At 32.3% G+C, this 23,627-nt stretch overlaps 2 protein-coding genes across 4 annotated transcripts in view; both read right to left on the minus strand.

The window, feature by feature from the left end:
* LOC106623533 (serine/threonine-protein kinase 32A) overlaps positions 1-23,627 on the minus strand; it is a 131,554-nt gene that overhangs the window by 7,538 nt on the left and 100,389 nt on the right. For all 3 annotated transcript variants that reach the window (XR_011394973.1, XR_011394974.1, XM_036356923.2), the window contains 2 exons: positions 2,539-3,213; positions 581-636 (listed from right to left, as the gene is read on the minus strand). Coding sequence is in view for 1 of the 3 variants with exons in the window: in XM_036356923.2 (XP_036212816.2) it covers positions 581-636; positions 2,539-2,593 (111 nt within the window). In the remaining 2 variants the exon portion in view is untranslated. The remainder of the gene's footprint in view (positions 1-580; positions 637-2,538; positions 3,214-23,627) is intronic.
* On the minus strand, positions 5,830-6,662 carry LOC106623538 (sarcocystatin-A). Its single transcript, XM_014243086.3, has 3 exons — positions 6,521-6,662; positions 6,301-6,413; positions 5,830-6,108 (listed from the first exon to the last, which is right to left on the minus strand). Exons 1-3 carry the CDS (start codon positions 6,587-6,589, stop codon positions 5,916-5,918), a joined length of 375 nt encoding a protein of 124 aa, XP_014098561.3. The 5' UTR covers positions 6,590-6,662; the 3' UTR covers positions 5,830-5,915.

Genomic DNA, 23,627 nt, shown 5'->3' on the forward strand with positions numbered 1-23,627 from the left:
GAGAGACTAAGTTTAAAACGTCTGGAAATATATATTACACTTTTAAGCCGCCTCAATAATTTTGTGACAGGTTTCAAGAGTTTTGTCTGATTGAGTTATCTCCAAACATGCGTTCTGAACGCATCCACTGCCTATTCAGGATATCGTGGCAAACTTAATATACTCTGTTCAGGGTATAAAAATCGCTTTGTTTTCATAGCGTATTTCAATAATTTATACTTTTAAAAATAAATCAAAACCGGACATTTTGAATTTGCTGCAGTGTTTTTGATCTGATCAAAAATTGTATTTTGGCAGGCTCAAAACGACCAAATTTTTTCTGCAAAAATACTGCCTATTCTTGAAATATGTATAAATATATCCGACAATCCAAAAATATTTGGTGTCCTTATCAGTCCTTAACTTTTGGAGACTTGCAGCTCAAATTATTGTCAACTATTCTTTAATTACTACTATTCACAGAAATTTGATTACACAAAAATTAATTTTCCCCATTTCTCAATTGTGGTCTGTTTAAAAAATTTGGATAGATATTTATTTAAATTATTATTATCGCTTTGTTACATAATAACTTACTTACCTTACCGAAGCTGCCTTTGCCAATAGCCCGCAATATTTGAAAATGGTCAAAATTGACTATACAAGCAAACACCGCCGCCATTCATGTAAAACACAAATAAATAAAGAATGTTTTTTTAGTATTGAGGTTGGAAAATATAACTTAAAGTAATTTTCATATATATTAAATAGATGTGCTAATTAAGTCAGTCAATACACTACTAATATTCGATTGTATTTTAATGAGGTAATGAGGGCAAGTTGGTAGCGTATTGTGGAACTAATTAATATTAAGACGTGACTAAATTTCATAAAATCGAAGTCTTTAATTGTAAGAAGTAAGTTTATTTTGAAGTTATGCCTTTGTTTCTTCTATTACACTAAGAATAGATTTTGTTATATGAGCTGTTGGTATGAAATAATTATAGCGGACAAACTAACTGTACAGACAAAGTAATGGTTTTATGGCACTCATATACATACAAGTATAACTACATTCCTGCGGTTTACCAAGAAATGGCGTAACTTAATTATTACTCAATTGTTTCAATATTCGAAATAGGCGTTGGAAAGCTACTGTCCTTCTGCGTATTTAGGATTAGTGCCAGAAAAAGATTTTTGCGGGAAGTTCTTCTTCATTCCTTTAATATGAAGAAAAGCGCAGCCGAAAGTCATCGTATTTTGGTTGAAGTGAAATGCTGAGAAAATAAGCCAAAAGAGATAGATAGACATTTAAAAGTTAGAAAATTGGTTACTATATGAATTGAAGCCAAGAGATGTTGGAAGATGATTTTGCGTGTGCAAAGTGCTGCTTTAATGCTGGAACAACTGGATGAAACCATTAATGGAGAACGCTACCGATAACTACTTATCACATTGAAGCGAGCGATTGAAATGACTTTGCGATTAGACACGAGGCAATAATTTTTCATCATGATAACTTTCGGCCTCACGTTAACTATTTACAATAGAAGACAGTGGTTGGAAAGTTAAACAAACGTTAAAATTTGAAGAAAAACGCATATTGTTTCGCAAACTAGCGCTAAATTATAACACCAGACCAGAAGTATCTGCGTGGTCCCGCCCCTTAATAGGTTTAATGTATGTGCATACCTAACAAACGCCTATAGATATTTCAACCAAACTTGGTACTATCAATGTCTACTCAGAAGGAGTAAAAATGGGCCACATCGAATAGTAACTACTCCAACTTCCTATATGACCGTTATGTTCAAAACAACAAGTGCGATAACTCCATAAGTAAATGCGTCAGAGACATTAAACTTTCCTATCAAGATAGTAGGATAGGATTTATGGGAGCAGGTGGTAAAATTGGACAGTGGACGTGGCACTGCCGACCTTTTGGTAAGACTATTATTCAACAACTACTTAATTAATTTCAACCAAATTGCGCTAAATCGGACCACAAGCATGCCTACTTTTCATATATCTCAATTTTAAATTCCATATGATTCTTTCACATTGCAGTATATAAATCGAGAGAAAATGACGTTATAGAAGAAAATGGGCGTGATCCCGGCTTCTAAGGGGTTTAATGCACATATCTCCTAAACCACTTAAAATACATTAACCAAATTCTCTCAGGGCAAATCCTTCTGGCATCCCCACCAGATGATAATCCCACCCACTCCCGATATAACGGTTCTATTAAAAACTACTAGAAGTGCGATAAATCAATTAATAAATACTCCAGAGACATTAAATTTTACATCCGAGATGGTGCGAAAGGGATTTATAGGAGCTGTCTTAATTAGATGATGGGCGTGGCGCCGCCAACATTGAAGTGAAAACCTATATCTCAGGATCTACTCGACCGATATCGATTTTGGTATATAATATTATCTTGACATACCTATATTCCAAGGAAAAGGTAATTCTAGAAATGTTTAAGTTATTTCTCAATGTCTCAAATGTATTGTTCAAAATAATACATTTTCTTCATAAACACATCAGACTTACCATCTTCATCGCTGAGCAGATTTGCATCCGATCTGCTCGACGAATTCGCCCCCATCCTGCATATGTATTAATGTTTATGTATCAAATTTGTGTTGATTTTACTAAGCGTCCTGTGTTTTACGTTCAATTATTATATTTGTTATTTCGAGTTGAATAAAACAATTTGTTAACTAATGCTAACGAAGCAGAATATGCTATGAGTACGTGATTAATGTTTCCGCATTAAATATGAGTACTCATGAGTATATCCGTTTTAGAGAAAACTTAAGCGCATTTATTCCAAACGGCTGCACACTATCAATATGACCATAAACGAAAGCATTATAGTGACGTATGACATAAAGAGCGGGTACATATGGTACAGAGTTTCACACTTGCCAGTGTAAGCTCGTATTTCCAATGTCAGAGCTATGAGCGCTTGTCTTGATTGATGCGTGCGATTAAGCATTGACACTACTTCTGGTGATTGAAATATCTCTATTTTCCTTCACAGTTTATTCCTTTTGCTGTCTCGCGATGCATGTATACTTCATACATACATATGTTAGTATGTTTTATAGTTTGTTTCTATCTGAATACTCAGTTTTCTAATTCAGATTCGATGATTTCCTGCTTGCTATACATTTTCCATGTCCCCTTTCCTGGATGTTCCATAACATATGGCTCAAGTCGCAACTGCAATGAAAGAAGAAAACAGAGATAAAGATGTGAATATAAAGAACATCGTGGTAGCTACGATAATTGAAATGTCTCTGGTGGCACTATTGCGTGAAGGGAGTTTTATATATGCATAGAGGTAGCAATAAGTATATATATGTACATACATTCAAGACCAAATTTGACCCGAAAAATGAATTGATAAACATGTTTGTCTGGCAATACGTTTGCTTATAATTTTTTGTTTTCAATGAAATCACGACTACGGGCATCATGGGAAAATGTTGCAGAAGTGTTTTTTCTAGTTTATCATGAACAGAAGTATTTGAATGGCGCAAAGCATTCGTGAAGTCATCGAAAACTTATGTTATGTCCATTCACCTCTGTTAATAAAGTTAACATCGTAAAACTAATGAAACAGTGCTTGAAAATGGTCGTGTTGGCATTAGAGATATAGCAGAGGATCTCAACATCTCTTATGGATCGACATAACACGTTTTGTTCAATGTTTTGTATGAAGCGTGTCAATGTTAGATTTGTACTAAAAGACCTGACTGTGCCGTCATATTCTTGGCCAAACACGAAACGAGAGTCATCGCTCAGCCACGGTATTCGATATATTTGGCTTGCTGTGACTTTTTTCTGCTTTCGAAATTAAAAATTTGCTTCGGGAAACACGCCATGAGTCCATTAGACCAAAATATAAAAATCGCCACGCAAACTATTCGCAGCGTAGTAAGCATAAAAAGGTTGTACCAATCTAGGAAAATAATATTTATCAATTCGGTTCGCTCGTGCATTTTAAATGGACCAGTCTGGGTTACATTTGAACTTAAGGTATGCATGAGGCATTTTTGTTTAAATTCATTTCTGCTTGCTACAGTCACATTTCGTGTTGAAAAAGTTAGATGGGAGTGGCGTAGAATAATTAGAAATAATATTTTTTTTTAAATTAACAAGAGCATATACAAACATATGTGTAAACAGTGAAGTGTCGAATCGAAGACGCTACACAACCTCCAATATGACATACATACCCAATAATATTATTTTAATTCTTGTGGTTGACTTTATACCGTACATATCGGTTAGTAAGTGCGATATTTTTGTACAAAAAAATGATAAATATCATGTTTTTGAACCTTTATAGTTTACCTTTTCCATGATTTGATTTTAAAATTGTGTGATATTGGTTCATTTCTTCCTCCCGGGAAAGCGGTAGGTTAGAAATTACTTACTTACATTTTTTGTTAATTACCGTTTTTTGTTGTTCTTGCGAACATTTTTTACGAACTTCAAGAATTTTTTAAACGAGTCAACAAAGAAATGGGCATTCTATAAGTTCTCTTATGTATATAAATGTAGAGTGAAGATTACTTCTTATATTTCTGCTCGAGCTATAATACCCTTAATGTGAGCATTCCTTATAGCAAATATATACATATGTCACTATAATATAGCAAAAATAGTATTTGGTCATCTTTAGCTTTTATTTATTTGTATTATTAGTATAATATAATCAAAACGTTAACCCTCGTAGAAATGCACAAGAAGAAATACTTGAACTTTACATTTACTTTTTGAACCTTCGACAATTCGAAAGATTCAAATTGAGATAAATGATTTCATTGTCCTTTGGGGGAATTAAGTTAATTGAATCATTGTGGTTGCAATGGAATTGCGTAGACAAAACAAATTTGTGGAATTACAAAATCAACTTACTTGTCGGTTGTACCCGTTATATTTTGTTAGTGCGATTTCAAAATTGTGAAGTGAAATTTTGAGACTTAAGTGTGGTTGTACGGATGATTGTGATGGCTATTTCGTAGCAAGGATGAAATATTTAATCGTTTGTGGACAATTGGATTTGCAGAGGCTTTAAATAACTGCTAGAGCCTCTTTCTCTTATAGTGTCGTGTGTTCAACTAAAACCACTTGTGTTATTGTATATAATTTCAGTTTACTATCACGGAAGAAAAGAACGAGCACGAACGAGCTTAGGCGTGTATTTACACAAAAAGTAAATGTTGAAACTGTGATTGAAATTGCTACTAATTAAGTTCTGTATTACAACTATTGTATATAAATTTACATACAGCAGGCCTCTAAATAATTCCATGCCCATATATTGCATAAAGGCTACAGAACATTCGTTGAGGCACTACTAACAGTAAAAACATCAGTATTGTAATGTGTATATGCGAACCTTAAGGGCCATTTTAGTCTAGAAATAAATAAATAATTTTTTTTTATATTTTGAAAGCTTAAATATTCAAGAATATGCCTACAAGAGGATTTTTCAAAAATTCAAATATTTTTCGGATATATAGATATTTTGCTGATCCGGCATCCAAACTGGTTCGGCCGAAACTGAAACTTTAAACGCGTTTTTCTTGAAACTGTCTTTTTCAAAACGATACCCACGATTTCTCAGGTGTTAGTGGGCCGATCGGGGGGGGTATGGTCACATGTACATTTTTTGAGATCACCCATTTCATCAGCTGCTGATTTTAGAAATTTTTAATTTTTTTTTGATTTTGGATAAATTTCGAATTCCCTGTTTTTATTGACACTTAAAAAATTACCTGGAGCTTATGACTCTAAACTAGAATACCCCCTTAATTTAAACACATATTTGAGATTGCTTCATGTAAGATATTAGTTTAATTGCCTTTTTTAATAAAGCTGTGTCCCAGTATCATTCAGTATATTTGGCAGTTTTAAGAATTGCACTTAAGCACTTTCGCACCCCTGCAATCGATGGTAACTTGATTACCGTTTTTCAACCATTGTCGCGTCCAGACTTGAACATTGCACTTCCTTAAATTCTCATCTTTATCAGTGAGATCCACATTATACTTGTAAAGAATACCAGACACTACTTGCTTGCTGGCTGAGTCCACATTTGAAATCCTATCCAAAAACGAAGAAGAAACGTTCATTTGTTTATAAGTATATAAAAATAAAATGTATATATTTGTTTTTCATTCAAAAACAAACAAGTAAGTAAGTGAGTAAGTAAGTTAAAAAGTCTTAATTTATGACAAGCTAGAAAATTGTATTTACTTTTAAAGTATTTTCGCTTCTTATATCGAGGACACTTACTTATAACTTGTACCATCTCCTGTACTCAATTTGCTTAAAGCTGTCTCAAGAATACCTACAGCATCTTTCAATTCGTCACCACTGAGCGCAGTAGTTCCACCATAAGCTGACGACTGAATTAATTGACAATTCGAAAACATTATTATGAGGATATAAATAATAATAATAATAATTAATTTGTATTATTTTTTTCTCAAATACAACTGCTATACAATTTTACCTCATTTGGTAGTGAAAAGAATGCGCATACAGCACAAATAGTTAAAAGAACAAACTTCGAATTCACCATTTCTAATTACTTTCGTAAATACTTGTACACGTCGTTTTTTAGCGAAGAAAATAACACAAATGTGGTTTACTCGAAGCATGGCTTGGTATTTTATAAGAAAGCTGGTACTTAAAGTTGTACTTGTATAATTCACGAAGTTACAAACTTATATACTGTGATCAGTACACAAAAGCTGCACAACTTGAAATATTAAAATGTATAATTGTAGGTAAAGAAGATATGGTGATGAAGGTACTATTAGTGTAAGTTGTGAATCCTATTGAATAATATGTATTGCGGATATTATTGATTTCATTTTTTGACTAAGAAAATAATGGATAGATTTGAATAAATATAATTTTTTGTTCGATTTGAGATAGTTTTGCTAGTTCTTGACCTCGATTGTAGCCAATATTTGGTGCACAAATTGAAACCGTTTAACAAAAGAATTTTATAATAATAGCATATTAGGCCAATATAATTTCATTGAGTAATCTAAGTAGTCTTTTTTGTTATTATTTTAAGGCAAATGTCTTTTTAAGCTATGCATTAGCTTAATAGGAAAATATACATATCATTTTGCAGTGAATTTGCTACAAAACTGAGTTTTCCGATTTATAATTTTTTTAATTGAGTTACAAAATTCATAAGCAAAAAAACTGCCTAAAAATTATCAAACTCTAACCTTTAATATCTTATAAACGATTAGGTTAGGAGGTGTCTAAGTACTTCTTTTTCAGTACCAAGCGAAAAAAGTATTCGTCTTGTTGACCCCCCCTAATATATACAAATATTTATGCGCTAAAATAATTTTTCGACTAAATGTATATGTGTTGGAATTATGTATGCTTTAGTAAATTTTAGTTAATATAAATATATATGTATATACAAGTATATATATATATATATATATATGTGACTATGTGGTTGCATAATAAGTCAACTTAAGTTATTGTGGACGAAGATGTGTGGTTAGCAATAAGATTATGTATGAAAGTTTGTGGTATATTAACTTTGTACAAGTATGTTTGCTTTAGTTCGTAAATGACAATTAAAGAATTTGTTTCCGTAAATAACAACATTGCCGCCTGACGGTTTTCAGGAAATACCTGCGTAATAACATACATATTCAAATGTTAATATGATATATTATATATATATACTATATATATATATTCGTTATTTACAAAGTTGTCTTTTTTTTTGCTGCCACCCACTGAAGTTTCAGTTTTTGTTCTAAAAAAAAATTATTCAACGTAAACAAGCTCAATTTAAACCGTGCTAAAAGCAATTTATTTCTCCTATTCATATTTTGCGTGTTTTTGATAACTTGTATACAATTTTATGGTCTCCAAAACGATAAACCTACAACTTGAAAAAATAATAATCGATGTAATATAAAATTTTGCGCTCCACAAAAAAATTTTTCCATAAAAAAACTTTTCTTTAAAATTTTTATGTATTGTATTGTTGTGAGAAGCGTTTTACCATTTAATTTTTCTCTATTCTTCTTTGGTTTGTTGTCGGCGTGCTTTGAGTGAAATTTGAGTTTGAAATTTGAAATATACGAGTATAATTAAAATGCCTTGTAACCAAATGAGTTTACGGATACGCACAGTTCCATTTGTATAAATGTTTCACTATTTAAAAAAAAAAAAACAAATATGAAAATTTTAGTATACTTTTGAAGCATATACACGCATACATAATAATAAATATTTATGAATGGATAGCAAGATAATATGTTTAGACATTTCATTGCTCATCAGGGTTCGGAATTTCCATCAGGGAAACTTAAAAGCATTTTTCATATCGGTGAACGTTTTCATTTATACATATTATATAATATTATATTATTATGTTTGTATGTGATATGAATAGAGTGAACGTGAAAAGTTGTGCCAGTAGCTGACGCATCTCAAATATTTGACTTGCGCCTGACATAAATTCACGAACTCAGTTTTGCTGTGTTTTTAGACGTCATTCTTTTTTAAAACTTAGCACAAGTGTGTTTGGGTTGTCGACGGTAAGTGTTTTCGAACCCAAAGTATATTGTATATGTTTTTGATAAATTGTGTTTATTTAGGTATGTATACAATACTTTTAATGAATATTTAACAAACTTACAAATAAGGGGTTTATTTTATATTTCCTACTATTACTTCCTTCTTCAGTTCGCTTTCAGCAAGCTTAAGGAAATTATGCAATATATTAGAAAATCTTATAATTTTCTTTAATGTGTAATATTTTTGTAACTTTTAACTTCAATAGAATACAATTTTCATCCCTCCGTCCTATCAAACTTTTCCTTAAGATAGCTTTTTGCAAAACAACCATTTAATTGCCGGCACATACTTATGCTTATATTGTAGCCTTAATGGGCTGTATTTACTTCAACATCAGAATCAATCAAAATGTCACTACTTTAGTATCCCTAAAGTCAGCGAATACAACAGATAACTGCTTATTGCCCTAGGGCATCAAACTTTTGTTTTTTTTGTCTATTTACTAGAATATAGAGCATACAATGTTTATGGCTTAGAGTGCATATATATTTACATACAAGTATGTTAAAACGCGCAGGCTTTTCTATTATTTTTGGTCATAGCAAATGCAGGCCTAAAGTCAATGTCTTTCTGAATGATGCAATGAATTACTGTTGCATTTGTTATTGTAGTAGCATAAAACATAAAATAGAAAGTTATTCCTTCGTATAAAAGTAATTATAATCGGCCCACGGACTTCCATACATTATAACCAAATAGAAAATTCTAAAAGGAAATAGGTTTTATTGCCATACGATTTACATATTTTCCTCAAGTCTTCAGTCTCAAGAGGAATTTATATGCTTCGGGTTTGAAAAGCAACTCACCATTGATTGCTGGTAAATCTGGTGTTTTATGTTATTTACTTAAGTAAAACTTTATAAATTTAGTACGCAACTATTGAAAAATTAACTCCCCTGGAACCGCTTTATTCCGCATTTATATTCCATGGTTTAAAAATAATTGTATAAATTATCACTAGTGAGAATATATAGACTAGAGAACTAATGGTTTTACATTCCAAACGGCGGATTGTGGATTTTAAATTCTCCAAGAGTATATACATATATTACCTACCGATAGTAGATATGTGTATACCTACCAAATAATTATAACTATTCTAACCCTATTTAAATGATAGCAAATAAATTCCAGCCGTTGTGTTTTTTGATCGATATGAAGAGCATTAAAGCCTCTTATATTTTTTCTAGCAAACTTTTGGTTTTATTGTTGCACTAACCGCAAACATACAATGTTGCTGTTGGCAACAAATGCACAAAAACAAATTGCAAGGACGGAATTGTAACTTTTATAGCAATTAGCACTGGAGATAAGGGGAAAACTGAAAAGTTTTTTAATTCCATTTTCAACCAAGTACTATTTCCTCTTATATGACTGCCACTTATATACGTTACGCGAAAATATTTTCACTTATCTCTTAGATTTCTAAATTTGTTATATGCCCACAAAGTTTACAATATTTGCGGTTTACCTAAAATTCTTTCAGCAACGTCGATACAAAATATTTGACATACACTTAAAGTTGACTGTATGTGGACTTTTGGTTGTTTTATTTACTCGTGCGCATTCACCCTAATCTCAAATAATTCATTGTGGTGAAATATTATATAATACAATATATTATATATTGGCGTACAAATAGGTGGTTTCTAAGAATTTGAAAAAGTTGCAAACACATACATACAGATCTGTTCTATAACATGTATGTACGAGTATATATAATACATATATACAAGCATATCAAAATCCATGGCATTTACGATAATAAGTGAATTTACACACAAGACAATTTAGAGTGGTGGTGGTAATAATTACGCTTTGGATGGTTAATATTATAAAAGCCTAAAATATGAGAAGATATAATTTCTGCATAACTACTTTTTAGTTCTGAGTTTTTAGATGGATGGATGCAAAAAAAAATTAAGGACTGTACAAATAATATATATGTATATGTACGTATGTATGATAACTAGCTATATGCAAGCGCATCATAATTAACTTTTGTTGCGAAAATCCTCATTCACCTGTCCCTAAGTACACTTCTATTTATATATTATAAATACATATATTCTCATTTATATAGATACGTTTACGTACAATGGTTGCAAATGGATTTATTTAATGAATGCAAGGTGTTAAATAGAAACGTACGAGACTCGTTGACGCGACGTATAGGCGTTGGCAGTAAAAGTAACAAAAGAACTTAGTAGCAGTTAGAACTGCTTTACTTGCCTAGCAATACATATTTATTCTCAATACATATAATTTCTCAAGGGGATGTTTGTGTTTTAAAAAAACTATAAGATGATATGATTAAGGTATTTATTCTGATTGTGACCGAGAATAAGTCTCATAAAATTTGAAGTAGATAAAATAATTTAAAAATTAAAATTCGAATAATTGAAATATATCCGGCAAATAATGGTACTAACAGAGTTGTATAAATATCGGTTCAACACCTAAAAATATAGCATAAAACAATAGGCTGAAAAGTCCCGATTTGTTTTGTTCAAAATTGGCTTTATTCATCAGTATAATCTCCATCAAGAGCAGCACAATCATTCCAGCGCCGCTCTAATATTCAATACCACTTTTGTATAACGATGTGTCTCTTACCTCAGAATAGGCCTCAGTTTCAGTGATAACCTATTCATTCGAGCGAAATTTGATACCGCCGAGCATCTATTTGAGGTCTGCGAACAACCAATAGGCACTGGTAGCCAAAATGCGCTTCGAACAAAGAGCCAACATTAAATTTTGTTTTAAAATTGGTAAAACTTTTACCGAAACATTTCAATTGATGAAACAAGTTTATGGCGATGATTGCTTATCCCGTCGCAGAGTGCACGAGTGGTTTCAATGTTTTCAAAGTGGTCGTAAGGACATAAATGAGAAATGAGCCGAAACCCAAAAAATCGCGCCTGAAGAAGTCAAAAGTGAAGACAATGCTGATTTGTTTTTATGATTTCAAGGGTGTTGTCCACAAAGAATTTGTTCTACCCGGCCAAAACGTTAATGCGGTATTCTACCTTGGAGCTTTGAAGCGTTTGGTGCACCGTATTCGGCCCGAATATCGCGAAGATGGAAGTTAGCGTTTGTTGCACGATAATGCGCCGTCTCATCGATCGACGCATGTGGCCGATTATTTGACCAAAAATCACATTTTAACAATCAACCACTCCCCGTGTTCACCTGATATGGCACCGTGCGACTTTTACCTTTTCGGAAAAATGCATTTGCCGATGAAAAGAAAGCGTTATGCAGACGTGGAGGCCATTCAAAAGGCTTGCACCGGCATACTGGTGGCCATACCGGGCAACGAGCTAAAACACTCGTTCGACATGCTTTTGGACCGTGCAAAAAGCTGTATTAAAGCAGAAGGAGACTATTTTGAATGAAATTAATTGATTTTGCTGATAAAACCATTTGTTCTGTCTTTGTTTTAAAAGTCCTGTTTACTTTTGAACGCACCTTGTATATACACTTAAAGCGCCAACGACGGCACTGAAGTCATCATTAATTGAACGTGTAGGAGTGTTTTCTGCTGTCATTTATGACTTTAATGTGTGAGTACAATAAATGTCAGTTTATAGCTGACTAAACCATGCATTCAGGTTTTAAGTGCTTCCAAGTAACTTCATAGTTATATAATCTCATGTATGTTGTTCAACTGTAACACGTGATTCCATTTATGCTTTCAATGCAATGCAACGCTTGTCAATAATACTTAATTATGATGTTAAGAAGTATGGTGGGTAAATTTCAATGGAGTCCATTGAAGGTTAATAACACTCAATTATGATGTTAAGAAGTACGGTGGGTAAATTTCAGTGAGTCTATATGGCTGTAATAAGAAAAATCACGAAAATTACGGTACAAGAGTTAAGAAAAACTGTAGGTACATTACTTTTCAAATAAATACTAAAGAGACGCATGAGTTCGTCGCAAAAAATGCTTTGTAATTTTATCTTCTGTTATCAATCAGAGCTTTAGTATTTTTGCTATTTCACTTTTAGCATTTCGGTTGTAAGGGCTTTTAAGACATTTATGTATAGTCAAAGGAATGCCTGCAATGAATATTTTACTACTTGTAAAGTTAGGGAAATGTTGATGGTCTGTGGGTCCTGGAAGTGTAACCAAAACGAGTGGAGGGCCAGTGCAAATGGACATACTACTAACCGAATTAAACAGGGTTATATACTTAAACATGGAAATATACTTGCGTTTATTGAGAAATATATGGTAAATATAATAAAAAAGTCGTATGCTTTCATACTTCAACGGCGAGAAATGTTGGTCAATTTTTTTTTGTTAATTCTCTACTTCCGCCTTTTTTAATTTTAATCATTTACGATTCATACATTGAAGAGACTTTGTGTGTTTTATTGCATTTATAAGAAGAAAATAATTTAATCATGTCTTAGCTTAAATTGGTAGTAAAAGTCAAGATGTAACATCCCACTTTATATTTTAATACATTTTTTGCCAATTGAAAAAGTGTACCATATATGTGTGTGCCATGTTTTTTATACTCTTTTAGCATGTTGCTACAGAGTATAATAGTTTTGTTCACCTAACGGTTGTTTGTATCACCCAAAACTAATCGAGATAGATATAGGGATATATGTATATATATAAATGATCTGGATGACGAAACGAGTTGAAATTCGGATGTTTGTCTGTCCGTGCGTCTGTCTGTGCAAGCTGTAACTTGAGTAAAAATGAAGATATCCTAATGAAACTTTGTACACGTGTTCCTTGGGAAAAAAATGAGGAGGAGTTCGTAGATGGTCATAATCGGACCACTTCTAAGCCACTAAGGCTACAATAATCAAAATCGCTTAGGACAAATTCTATAAGGATCCCAACCAACAGTGTGAAAATGGATCTCTCTCCATATGACGGTTCTGTTGAAAACTAAATGCGCGATTAATCAATAACTAAATGCGCCAGAGACATTATACATTCGTATTATTATTCGGAAATCAAAGCTAATTGCCGATACATACGCAAGTACGAGGGATAATTTGGTAAATCCCGGGAGATTAAATGATAATTAAACATTTAGGTATATGGTAACATTAACTTTATATTTTAATGCATGTTATGTAATTGCTAATTGGAAACGAATCTAATGCGCAAAAAATTACATTTCTTCTTCATTAAATTGAATAAATGGAATCTTGCCTGTTCAGCAAAAGTTTCTCAATAACGGCATTTTATTATTTATCTGACATGGATTCTAACTGTCGCAAATTCCAATTGTGTGGTGCTAATCCATGCACTATACTCAATTGTCCACTGCACATTCGCATCAATCGAGTGCCTGTTGTTGTTAATTTGTGATGATTTTTTATTGTTTTGTTTGTTTGCTTTGGGGCACTGCTATAGGGTTGTGCACAACCGCCCTTTATCCCTTACTCCAGTAAATGACAATATGCCATTTATCTTCTGACAGCTTTCCTTTGACACTTCACTCTTACATTTACTTAGGCCTCGCTATATGTGTGCGTGGGAAAACATGAAATTGTATTGTAAAGGGTGATCCATTTCGACGTTCCCTACCTTTTTAAAGAAAAAAACACAGAAAATTCAAATTTAATGGGGCATGTTTATTACCATTCAAAAGAACGTTAATGATTCATATCCCCACAGAAAAAAGTCCAACGGTGTGATATCAAACGATCTTGGTGGACAATCGACCGGCCCAAAACGTGAAATTTTCCGAAGTGTTCTCTCAATAAATCCATGGATTAATGCGATGTGTAGGAAATGGCGCCATTTTGTTGAAACCAAACAATTTCAGGCATCAAATAGTCGGTTATCGATAACGGTCGCTATTGACGGTTACGTTCTCACCGGCATTATTTTTGAAGAAATATGGATCGATGATTCCACCAGCCCACAAACCACACCAAACCATTGTTTTTTCTAGATGAAATGGCAGCTCTTGAATCTCTTCAGGTTGCTCTTTGCCCCAAATGATCATCGCTGAACAAAATTTGGCTCGAAAATGTCGCATCTTCTTGGAAGTTTTCAAAAGCCCATAGTGCGAAGCGATGTCGCTTGGGAAGGTCAAGCGGTCTCAGAACGGCGCCGAATCAGCTCTCCACAGTCTTCGTGTTAACTCTCAGCTACGGACGCTTTATTTTCTTCACTGCGTAGGCCGATTATATTGACCATAAGTTGCACGTGAATTTTCGTAATGAAGTTGAACAATTTGTCAACGGTTTTAAGACGTAAGTATTTCCATGATAAAATGACAAACAATACCAAATAAAACTTACATGATAACTTGACATGACTAAGGCTACTGAAAAAATTACTTATACTTGGATCACCCTTTATTATCTATATTTTGTTTTATTTTCAAAATCCAATTCAAAATTAAAACATTTTACTACTACTTTAAAAGGTAATACCAACTTAAAAGGTCATCTAAAACGACCTAATCACAGCTCACTACGAGTGATTTTATTTACACTGATTGCGCAACTTTTTTGCCCTCAAGCGCCGGCACAGAAATAGTCTTAATAATCTGGCGAGAAAGCCATCAGCCGTCAGCCGTTGGAAGGTTTTCTACACATTAGATAAGTTAGATACACAATCAGCAAATTATTCAGACCTCTTTTATTGCTGATGAAATTGAGATTTATCAAGCTTCGTTTTACCACCAGCTCACGGTGTATATAATGTACATAAGTGGACAGTGTGGTTATACCCGACGTATGAGTAATTACTAACCGATGATTTACTGCTGAAGCCGCCATTCGTTCAGTACTTTGTTTAAGAAGTAAAATCATTATCCACCTTATTCATTAAAGAAGCAACGTTGATTGCGTTTTTTTTATCTTGAGTTACGAAAGCTTACATTATTTTGTAGTTTCTCGACTTGCAGTACTCGTAATCAAATAAAATACCAATAAAGTTATCAGAATAAATCAGAATAAGATTTTGCACAAATAATTCCTATATACCTAATATAAATATTTTTGAATTTCCCATTAACTTTATAACGGCCCTATTAGTCAATATTTAAAAAATCTTAAAAAAATTCTAAAGATAAAAAAAAATTGTAGTTAAATAAATGAAAAAAGTAGCATGATTCGGAAACGGTTTCAATTAAAAATAAAAAGCTTGTTTGCGTTGGATCCTTTTTTTATGGCAAAAACTTACAATTCAGGGGGCGTCAGCAAAAAAAAAAATCAACGAGTATACATAGTATATTCTCAGTGAAAGGTCTTAAAAGATTTCACTTAATCTATTTGTTCTTTTTATTGTGACCGCAAATAATTTGCATTAAAATCGGGTTCACTGAAAGGATTAAAAGTTGAAATGCGAATAAATGAAACCCGCTAAGGATATAGAACTATGGAAACAAACAAAGTGTATGTTGTAATTTAATATAATATATAAATGAGTATTAATATTTATCTTTGATAAAATGAGACTATATACATTTATATATAGTATGTACTGTATGTATGTGTGATAGGTCTGAACGGATGCTGGGCAGTCATTCAAAAGCGCGACATGCAAAACATGAAATAATGCCAACGAACAATTGCAAAGTTGACGAGAGGGCGATTGACAAGCACAACGTCAGTTGAGGGAGGTTTAATGAATGTTTGCGTTTTTCAGTTATGTGAAAGTTCAGAAAATGTGAGATGAAAATTTCCTTAGCTGTTATTAAAAGTTGGTTGTGCGATTGTTTGTTGAGAGGAAGTAATTTTAACGTATAATGCTCAACACACAACCAATTAATCAGGTATAAAAATTCATTAAAAAGTGGTATAAACTTATTGAGTGATTTAATTATAAACTCAGAAATGAAATTTTATGTCGTGCTCGAAAATTCTAGAAAGACCTTTGCACGAGCAAGTAAATATTGAATTGAGATGCTTTAATTTTAAACACATGTGGAGTATATTTGAGTTTTTTTACTTACAATAAATATCTTGGAGAAGCGATTGATTGAAAATTAAATTAAATTAAAAACAGAAGCAGTCCTTTAAAATAAGGAATATTAACAGAATGTTTGCTTTTACTTAGCTTAATTATATACCCATGTAACTGGTTAAATATAATCACATCTTTCGATATCGTTTTTTATAATATATATATATAAACAGAATATTATCTGAACACTTTTAAACAGTAAAATACTATACAAAATTTATGCAAAATATTTACACGGTAATCAAAAGTAATCATTTTAGAAAATTTTCGTAGCAAAATATAGTTGCAGTAAAAGTAAAGTAGATATACTTGTATAATATGTTCTCAGTTCTAATGTTTTCATATCTAATTACAAACATTCACACTCGTACATATGTACTGTTCTTAAATGCGCATATTCGTACATACATATAATTCATCAGCGTCTAAACATAAGTCTACACTAATTGAACGTATATCCGAGAATTTCCAGTTAAGAAATTTCTATTGTTTTCTGCTGTCATTTATGCCTGAAATGGGAGAGCACAAAGGACGTCAATTTGCAGTTAGGCTACATACCAACTCAACCACTTAAGCGTACATGGATGGGCACACAATAAAGTGTACACACACATACTTGTATGTTTGTGATGAGAATTTTCCACCTTATTTCATTGGTATATTCATTTTATGTAAGTCTGTTGTTCAAAAATATCACCTGCATCCAGTATTGTTTGTATGTAAATAACAATTAATTAAGATGTCAGGTATACGTCATGGTGGCCAAGATAATAACTGTTGAAAATGGAAAAAAAATATGCCACTGCGGCCTGGGTGACCATAACACGAGATGCTATATATATATATATTAAATAGTATCGTATCCAAATAAAATAAATTAATTGTTTGTTTCAGCACTTGTCACTGGTAACGCAAGCATAAAACTTCTGAAGCAGGGAAAACAGAATAATTTTGATATTTCAATAGGAGGAACATTTTATTGTCAAATGCAGGAAAAAGGAAATCTACTTATGAATATATAATATCATTCGGTAAAGTTAGAGGACACGCTATTAAAAAATTAAATAAGGTATTCGATATTTTTTAAAGCCAACGATAGTATTTAGTATGTGTTAGTATATATTGAAAATCATTCAAATTCCCATTTGTACTACATGACTGATGGAAAGGAAAAATTAATTTGAGGTTAAAAAGCTAAAAATCTGGTTCAACAGCAGTCGCTAGGCGAGTAGTAAAAAGTTGTTAAAGAATTATTGATAAAATGTATGAAGAAATGAACAGAAATTTAAAGTAAGTATTTTCAAAAATTATTTCTATATAGTTTAAGGCATACAGAAGGCCACTGTAAAGTTTCAAACAAATTTTGTTTCTTATATATAGTAAGACCACCTCCGGCACAGATATAGTTATACGTGAAACTTTAATCGCGTTAGTCTCAAAAATAATTTTTTTTCAATTTGGCAAGACAAATAACTTTGACAATTTTTATCTGATCGACTTCAAATTTGGATTATCTTTACAATTGTATTTTGCATAGATGTACGTAGGAAAGTTTCGTTTGGTTCAAAGCTTTTTTATGACAATTTTTTGAGAAATTATTGACTTAAAATTTAATCTTTCTATTCAAATGCCAATAATTTATGAATTAATCAATATTTTAAATTTTATATGGGCATTCTAATGTAGATTAACGAGTTTTTTGGTTTTTTATTTTGTTCAAAGACGACAATTGTGGATGCTAAATGTCTCGTCGCAACGCGCTAAAAAAAAACGATCAAAGAGCACGATTTGTTAATATAGTAAACAAAATTAACCGAAAAATATAATTTTTTCTCAGGCTGAGGTTCAAACTTGATGAGTTCTGTGAATAAATGCTTATATCACGAAAAAAATGTAATGAATCTGCACATGATTTTATGGTATACTCGCTACAGTGGCCATTCCCCTTAAATTAAATAAATTCTTGTAATAGGGATAATTAGTATCCTTCAACAATTTCTGCAATATAAGTTACAGTTAAGTATAAGTTTACATTTTGGTCGCACCGACGAATAATTTCAGTTTGAAATATAGGTATGTAAATCCTCATATCATTTAAGGCTAATAATAATTTCAAATCCCTCAGAGTTACTACATGAATACCTCAAGGACCAAACAGCATGAAACACAAATATTTATACATCGAAAATGGTATCAAGTTTTAAATATAAATTAACTTATTTTTCTGCGGCTGTACGAGTACTTACATTTGCATGAATAATTCTTGTCCCAACTGTAGGAAATTATTCCCATGAATGTTATTGCAAAACATAAGAGCAATTCTTTGGAAAATTATGGTATTGTACTCATCCAATAAATCTTGTTCACGAAAGTCGTATAGCCACAGTTCTGTAGCACTTATTAAAATTCCTATTTCTTATTGATTTTAGACCTCATACCCATATCCAATTATAACATTAGTATGCCGCAACAAAGTTATGAAAACAACCAATCAAAGAAAGTCTAAACAAAGGTACTTAAATTGTCGAGTAGGTAACAAGTTCTATAAGAAAGAGTGTTTGGAAATAGTGCAAAGTCAAACATACCGCAATGTTTTTATCTTTAAAATGCGTTTTACACTCCTATTTATTATATTATATTACAAGAAATGCCATTGAATTTTATTTTTTGGCATCATAACGATGCAGAATTTGATGAGACATACGTATTAGTGCATAAGTAAACAAACATATCCATAATCCAAGCTTCGCTCAAATGGGTAGTAAATGTAAAACTTAACTGTTTAAGTTTTCAATTGAATATACTTTAAAAACCTACTATACTATAGAGTATAAAATTAAACTTTGACGAAAAAAATGTTTAATTAATAATATATTGTTAAGAGAATTATTTTTGACATGAAGCGAATAAAAAAATCTTAATTTCATCCATATATGTGTATGCATATGTATATATTAATCTATAAGGAAATACATGTAAAAATCATTTTATAGCTTTGGTCGATTAACCGTCACTTTTGTAGCGCTCAGTAAATATTAATTGAGCAATTTACAACAGTTCATTGAAATGGAATTTTTTCATATCTTAAATGTTTTTCATTGAAAAATATTTACGTACATTCTGTTACGCGAACAGCAATTAATTTTTCAATTAAATAGTTTCTAAAAATAAAATAAAATGCCAACATTGACTATTAAATATGATTAAACATGACTTGATGAAAAGAGATAATTTGTGGTTTGTCCCCTTTAGAAGTATGAAACTAGAGGAGGAGGAAAACAGCAAGAATGTATGTATGTACTATAGAATGCTTTTCCACACTCCAATCGGTAGTATTGTGAACAAAAGAGTTTTGGTGCCTGTTAGGTGTTCAAATTTTTGACATGCTAGGTTAATTGTAATTATTTACATAATATTCGATTTAAAATTGGATTTGTAATTTATTAATGTAGTCAAGAGCTCTTAACAGTTTTAAACCTACACCACAATTTCAAAAAAATTTACCATTCTCAATTTGAACAACATTAACACTGAATGTGGTGCCACACAAGAAATGCAATTAATTTATTACCAAGGGCAAGAGGACTTAGAAGCAAACGAGGATGCAAAAGAACAATTAGGCAATGTAGATGTGTAAAATACAAACAAGTTGCAATCTTATACATATTTCCGTGCTTTGAGTACTTAAACAATAACGGATATCTAATGCTGCACGCCAATAGGTCAAATGTGGGTGAAAGCTGCTACTACTTTATGGCTGACTCCTCAAATACACGTTCAAACGGCAACAACAGGAAAACACTTACTGTTATTAAACCCACGCTCGAACTTTTGATGGGTCAGTGATTTGGTTGGTTGGTTTTCAACTATGGCATTTGCACGTAATAACAGCATAATATGCATCTTTCCCATTGTTATTAATTAGTAATATTAGAATATCTATCTAAAATCAAGATTATTACGAGCTAATGGCATTCATGACATACACCTACTTACATAAATACGTATAAAAGGTATATGCAAGTGTGCCAAGTTTGACAGTGTTTTGTGATGATATATTCATGAATATACCATCATGCACACATACCACCACAATCTCTTTTGGTTGACTTTATTAAGATGCGTTGAACATCTTTAAATAGCATCTTAAGTACGCGTTGGAGTACGCGTTAGGGCATATTGTATTTGTCTTTTTCAATAGTCTACGCAAGTAATTTAATTAATTAATTCGGTTACAAAGTAAATTTGAATATTAATGCTCCTGACTGCAGACTTTTGTAGACGAATTATTGTAATTTACTATTTAGACTGAAGTTTGGATGTATATACTTGCACTGCAATATTTAGGATTTCACAGGTAGAATGTTTAATGAGTAAAGACTTTTGTTTGATATCTATTGGATAATTTTGAAAATTTGAGCGTGAAAGATTTTATGAAGAAAAGATGGTCAAAGAGCTTATCATCTTATTTCTGAAACATTCAATAAGCCCCTTCAGCGTTATGCAGACAGCCGGACCAAAGGGCAAATATTATAGACACAGATACATATAAATATTTTATAAGGTCTCCGTCGTTTCCATCCGGCTGTTACAAACTTCGTTGCATACTTAATATACCCTGTTTGAGTATAAAAACTACACTCAAATATTCCATCTATACACAAAAGTGAAATACAATTAAATGCTAGTTCAAACGTATACCATTTTGTTAGTTGATGACCAATAATATACTTATACAATCATGGCATACACTTAAGAATCAAAAACGAAATTGAGCAAAGTTTCTTAATCGATTTTAACGTTTTTTAACGCATTCACATCCCTAAAGGTACTTTGTTACAAGGAGGTAGGGAATTGCTTAATGTTTTAAAATCAATACTCTTGCATCAAATGGTGTGTGAATACATAAGTGTATGTGTGTTAATACTAACAATGTGGTGTCAAGTTTAACTCAGCTTAAAAGGCAACCAGCAAACAATTAAATATTCGTAAACTTTTTTAACATGTATTTAACAACTAAAACGGAACTTTTGTTAATTATGACATTCATTAATTTGTTTCCTTTCGAAACTAGAACAAATTCGGAATAATTAAGAAATAATCAAAGTTAAATATTTACGAGATAATCATTATATAAATATAAATAAATTATTATACTTTTAAATAAATACTTTCAAACGGGTACAACATGTAGAGACTTCAGTTTTGCTGACACTAAATATTTTGCTCTATGATACCTGAAAGTAGTAATTTATTGGTCGCCTTCAAAATAGTCTCCTTCCGCCTAAATACAACAATTTGCACGTTCAAGAAGGTTATGGAATGACTTTTTTAGGTCATTTGTCGGTATAGCGTTGAGGATGGCGGTCGTCGCCTTTTGGATGGCATTAATGAACAAAAAAAGTCGCAGGGTGCCATATCAGGCGAATAGGGTGAATGGTTGATGATATGAATGCGATTTTTGGTCAAATTGAATGTTAAATTCTGAGGTCTTTTCGTGTTGTTTCAAAGTGTGCGGGACAAATCGAGCACAAACCTTTCTGAGGCCCAAATTTTCTGTCAAAATACGATAATTCGACGCTGCGGATATTGATAATTCCGATTCCATATATTTAAGCGATGATTTCGGCTCTTTTTTAATGAATTCACGCACAATTTCCGTGTTTTTTTCGTTCACAACATCTTTTGGCCGGCCCGAACGTTCGTCGTCTTCCAAGTCCTCCCGTCCCTCTTGAAAATGTTTAAACCACTCGTGAATACGGCTATGGGATAGACAATCATCGCCATAAACTTGTTTCATCATTTGATGAGTTTTGGTAAAAGTTTTACCAAGTTTAAAACAAAACTTAATGTTGGCTCTTTGTTCGATGCTCATTTTCCGACCGACACTACAAATGTAATGTCACATGTAGCGCGATATCTCAGCTGTTATATAAATTTTATACGACAACACTGAAGAATACACAATTGAGGGAAAATAATTTCAGACAGATGGCGCCACTAGAAGCCACGCTGTTTAAAAAGTCCTGGAACTTTTGAATTGTACCTTATATATACAAGTATAAATATACATATGTATGTACATCTGAGTATTTACACCAAAGTGTTTAAAAACGATATCTTCAAATGCCGATAAGCCACACATGACAAAGTGATGCACCCATAAGCCATCAGATTGTTGAAAACATTGTTACTTTCAGCCACTTCTATTAAACGCAGTTGTCCCTTTACTCCACCTATTATGAAAAGAGATCAGTAAACCAAACATAGCAAGCAATATGTTGCACATGTTCGATCGGAACGCTTCCGATTGTTAAATCGTTAAAAATTCCTAAGTCTGACTTGTCTGACTAGTTTACAACGAACTGTCAGAGATGCAAGGCTCTTTTACCTATTCACCCTGAACAGGATTTATTAAGTTTGACACGAAGTTAGTAACACCCAAAAGGAAACGTCGGAGACCCTATAAAATATATACATAAATGATCAGTAACTCATCATACTGATGTTGGTTCATCCATGTCCGTCTGTCTTTATATAATATAAACGAACTAGTTCCTCAGTTTTTCAGATATCGCTCTGATGTTTTGCACACATCATTTTCTCAAGAAGCTACTCATTTATCGGAATCCCCGATATCGGACCTATAAAAATAGCATATAGCTGACATACAAACTGAACTATCGAAAGGAAGTTCTTGTAGGTGAAATTTGTTCATTTGACAAGATATCTTCACAAAATTTCGCACGGAATTTTATCTCAAGCATACTACATCAACATAAAAACAATGATCGCTGTTTAATTGCTACTGGTAAGAAAATGCGATAGAGTCACCATACTGATAAAATATAATTAATCGCACCTCGGCGGACAACTTCAACAAATTTTGAAGACTCTTACATTATTATTATTGTCATTTATGCATACATATGTATTCCAGACATGCATACGACCGTTAGCTTGAATCACCTTTATTGAAACAACAACTTATTTACTGGCGCATAAATGGCTGACTGTCTGAGCTGTGCAAATTT

Source organism: Bactrocera oleae, chromosome 2, assembly GCF_042242935.1.
Source record: "Bactrocera oleae isolate idBacOlea1 chromosome 2, idBacOlea1, whole genome shotgun sequence".
NCBI classification, from domain to species: Eukaryota; Metazoa; Arthropoda; class Insecta; order Diptera; family Tephritidae; genus Bactrocera; species Bactrocera oleae.

Coding starts and splice junctions, on each gene's coding strand:
- LOC106623538 (XM_014243086.3), bottom strand. CDS start 6,589: ATGGTGAATTCGAAGTTTGTTCTTTTAACTATTTGTGCTGTATGCGCA. Junction 6,414..6,520: donor TCTTTTCACTACCAAATGAG/GTAAAATTGTAT, acceptor CAATTAATTCAG/TCGTCAGCTTATGGTGGAAC. Junction 6,109..6,300: donor GGAGATGGTACAAGTTATAA/GTAAGTGTCCTC, acceptor GTTTTTGGATAG/GATTTCAAATGTGGACTCAG.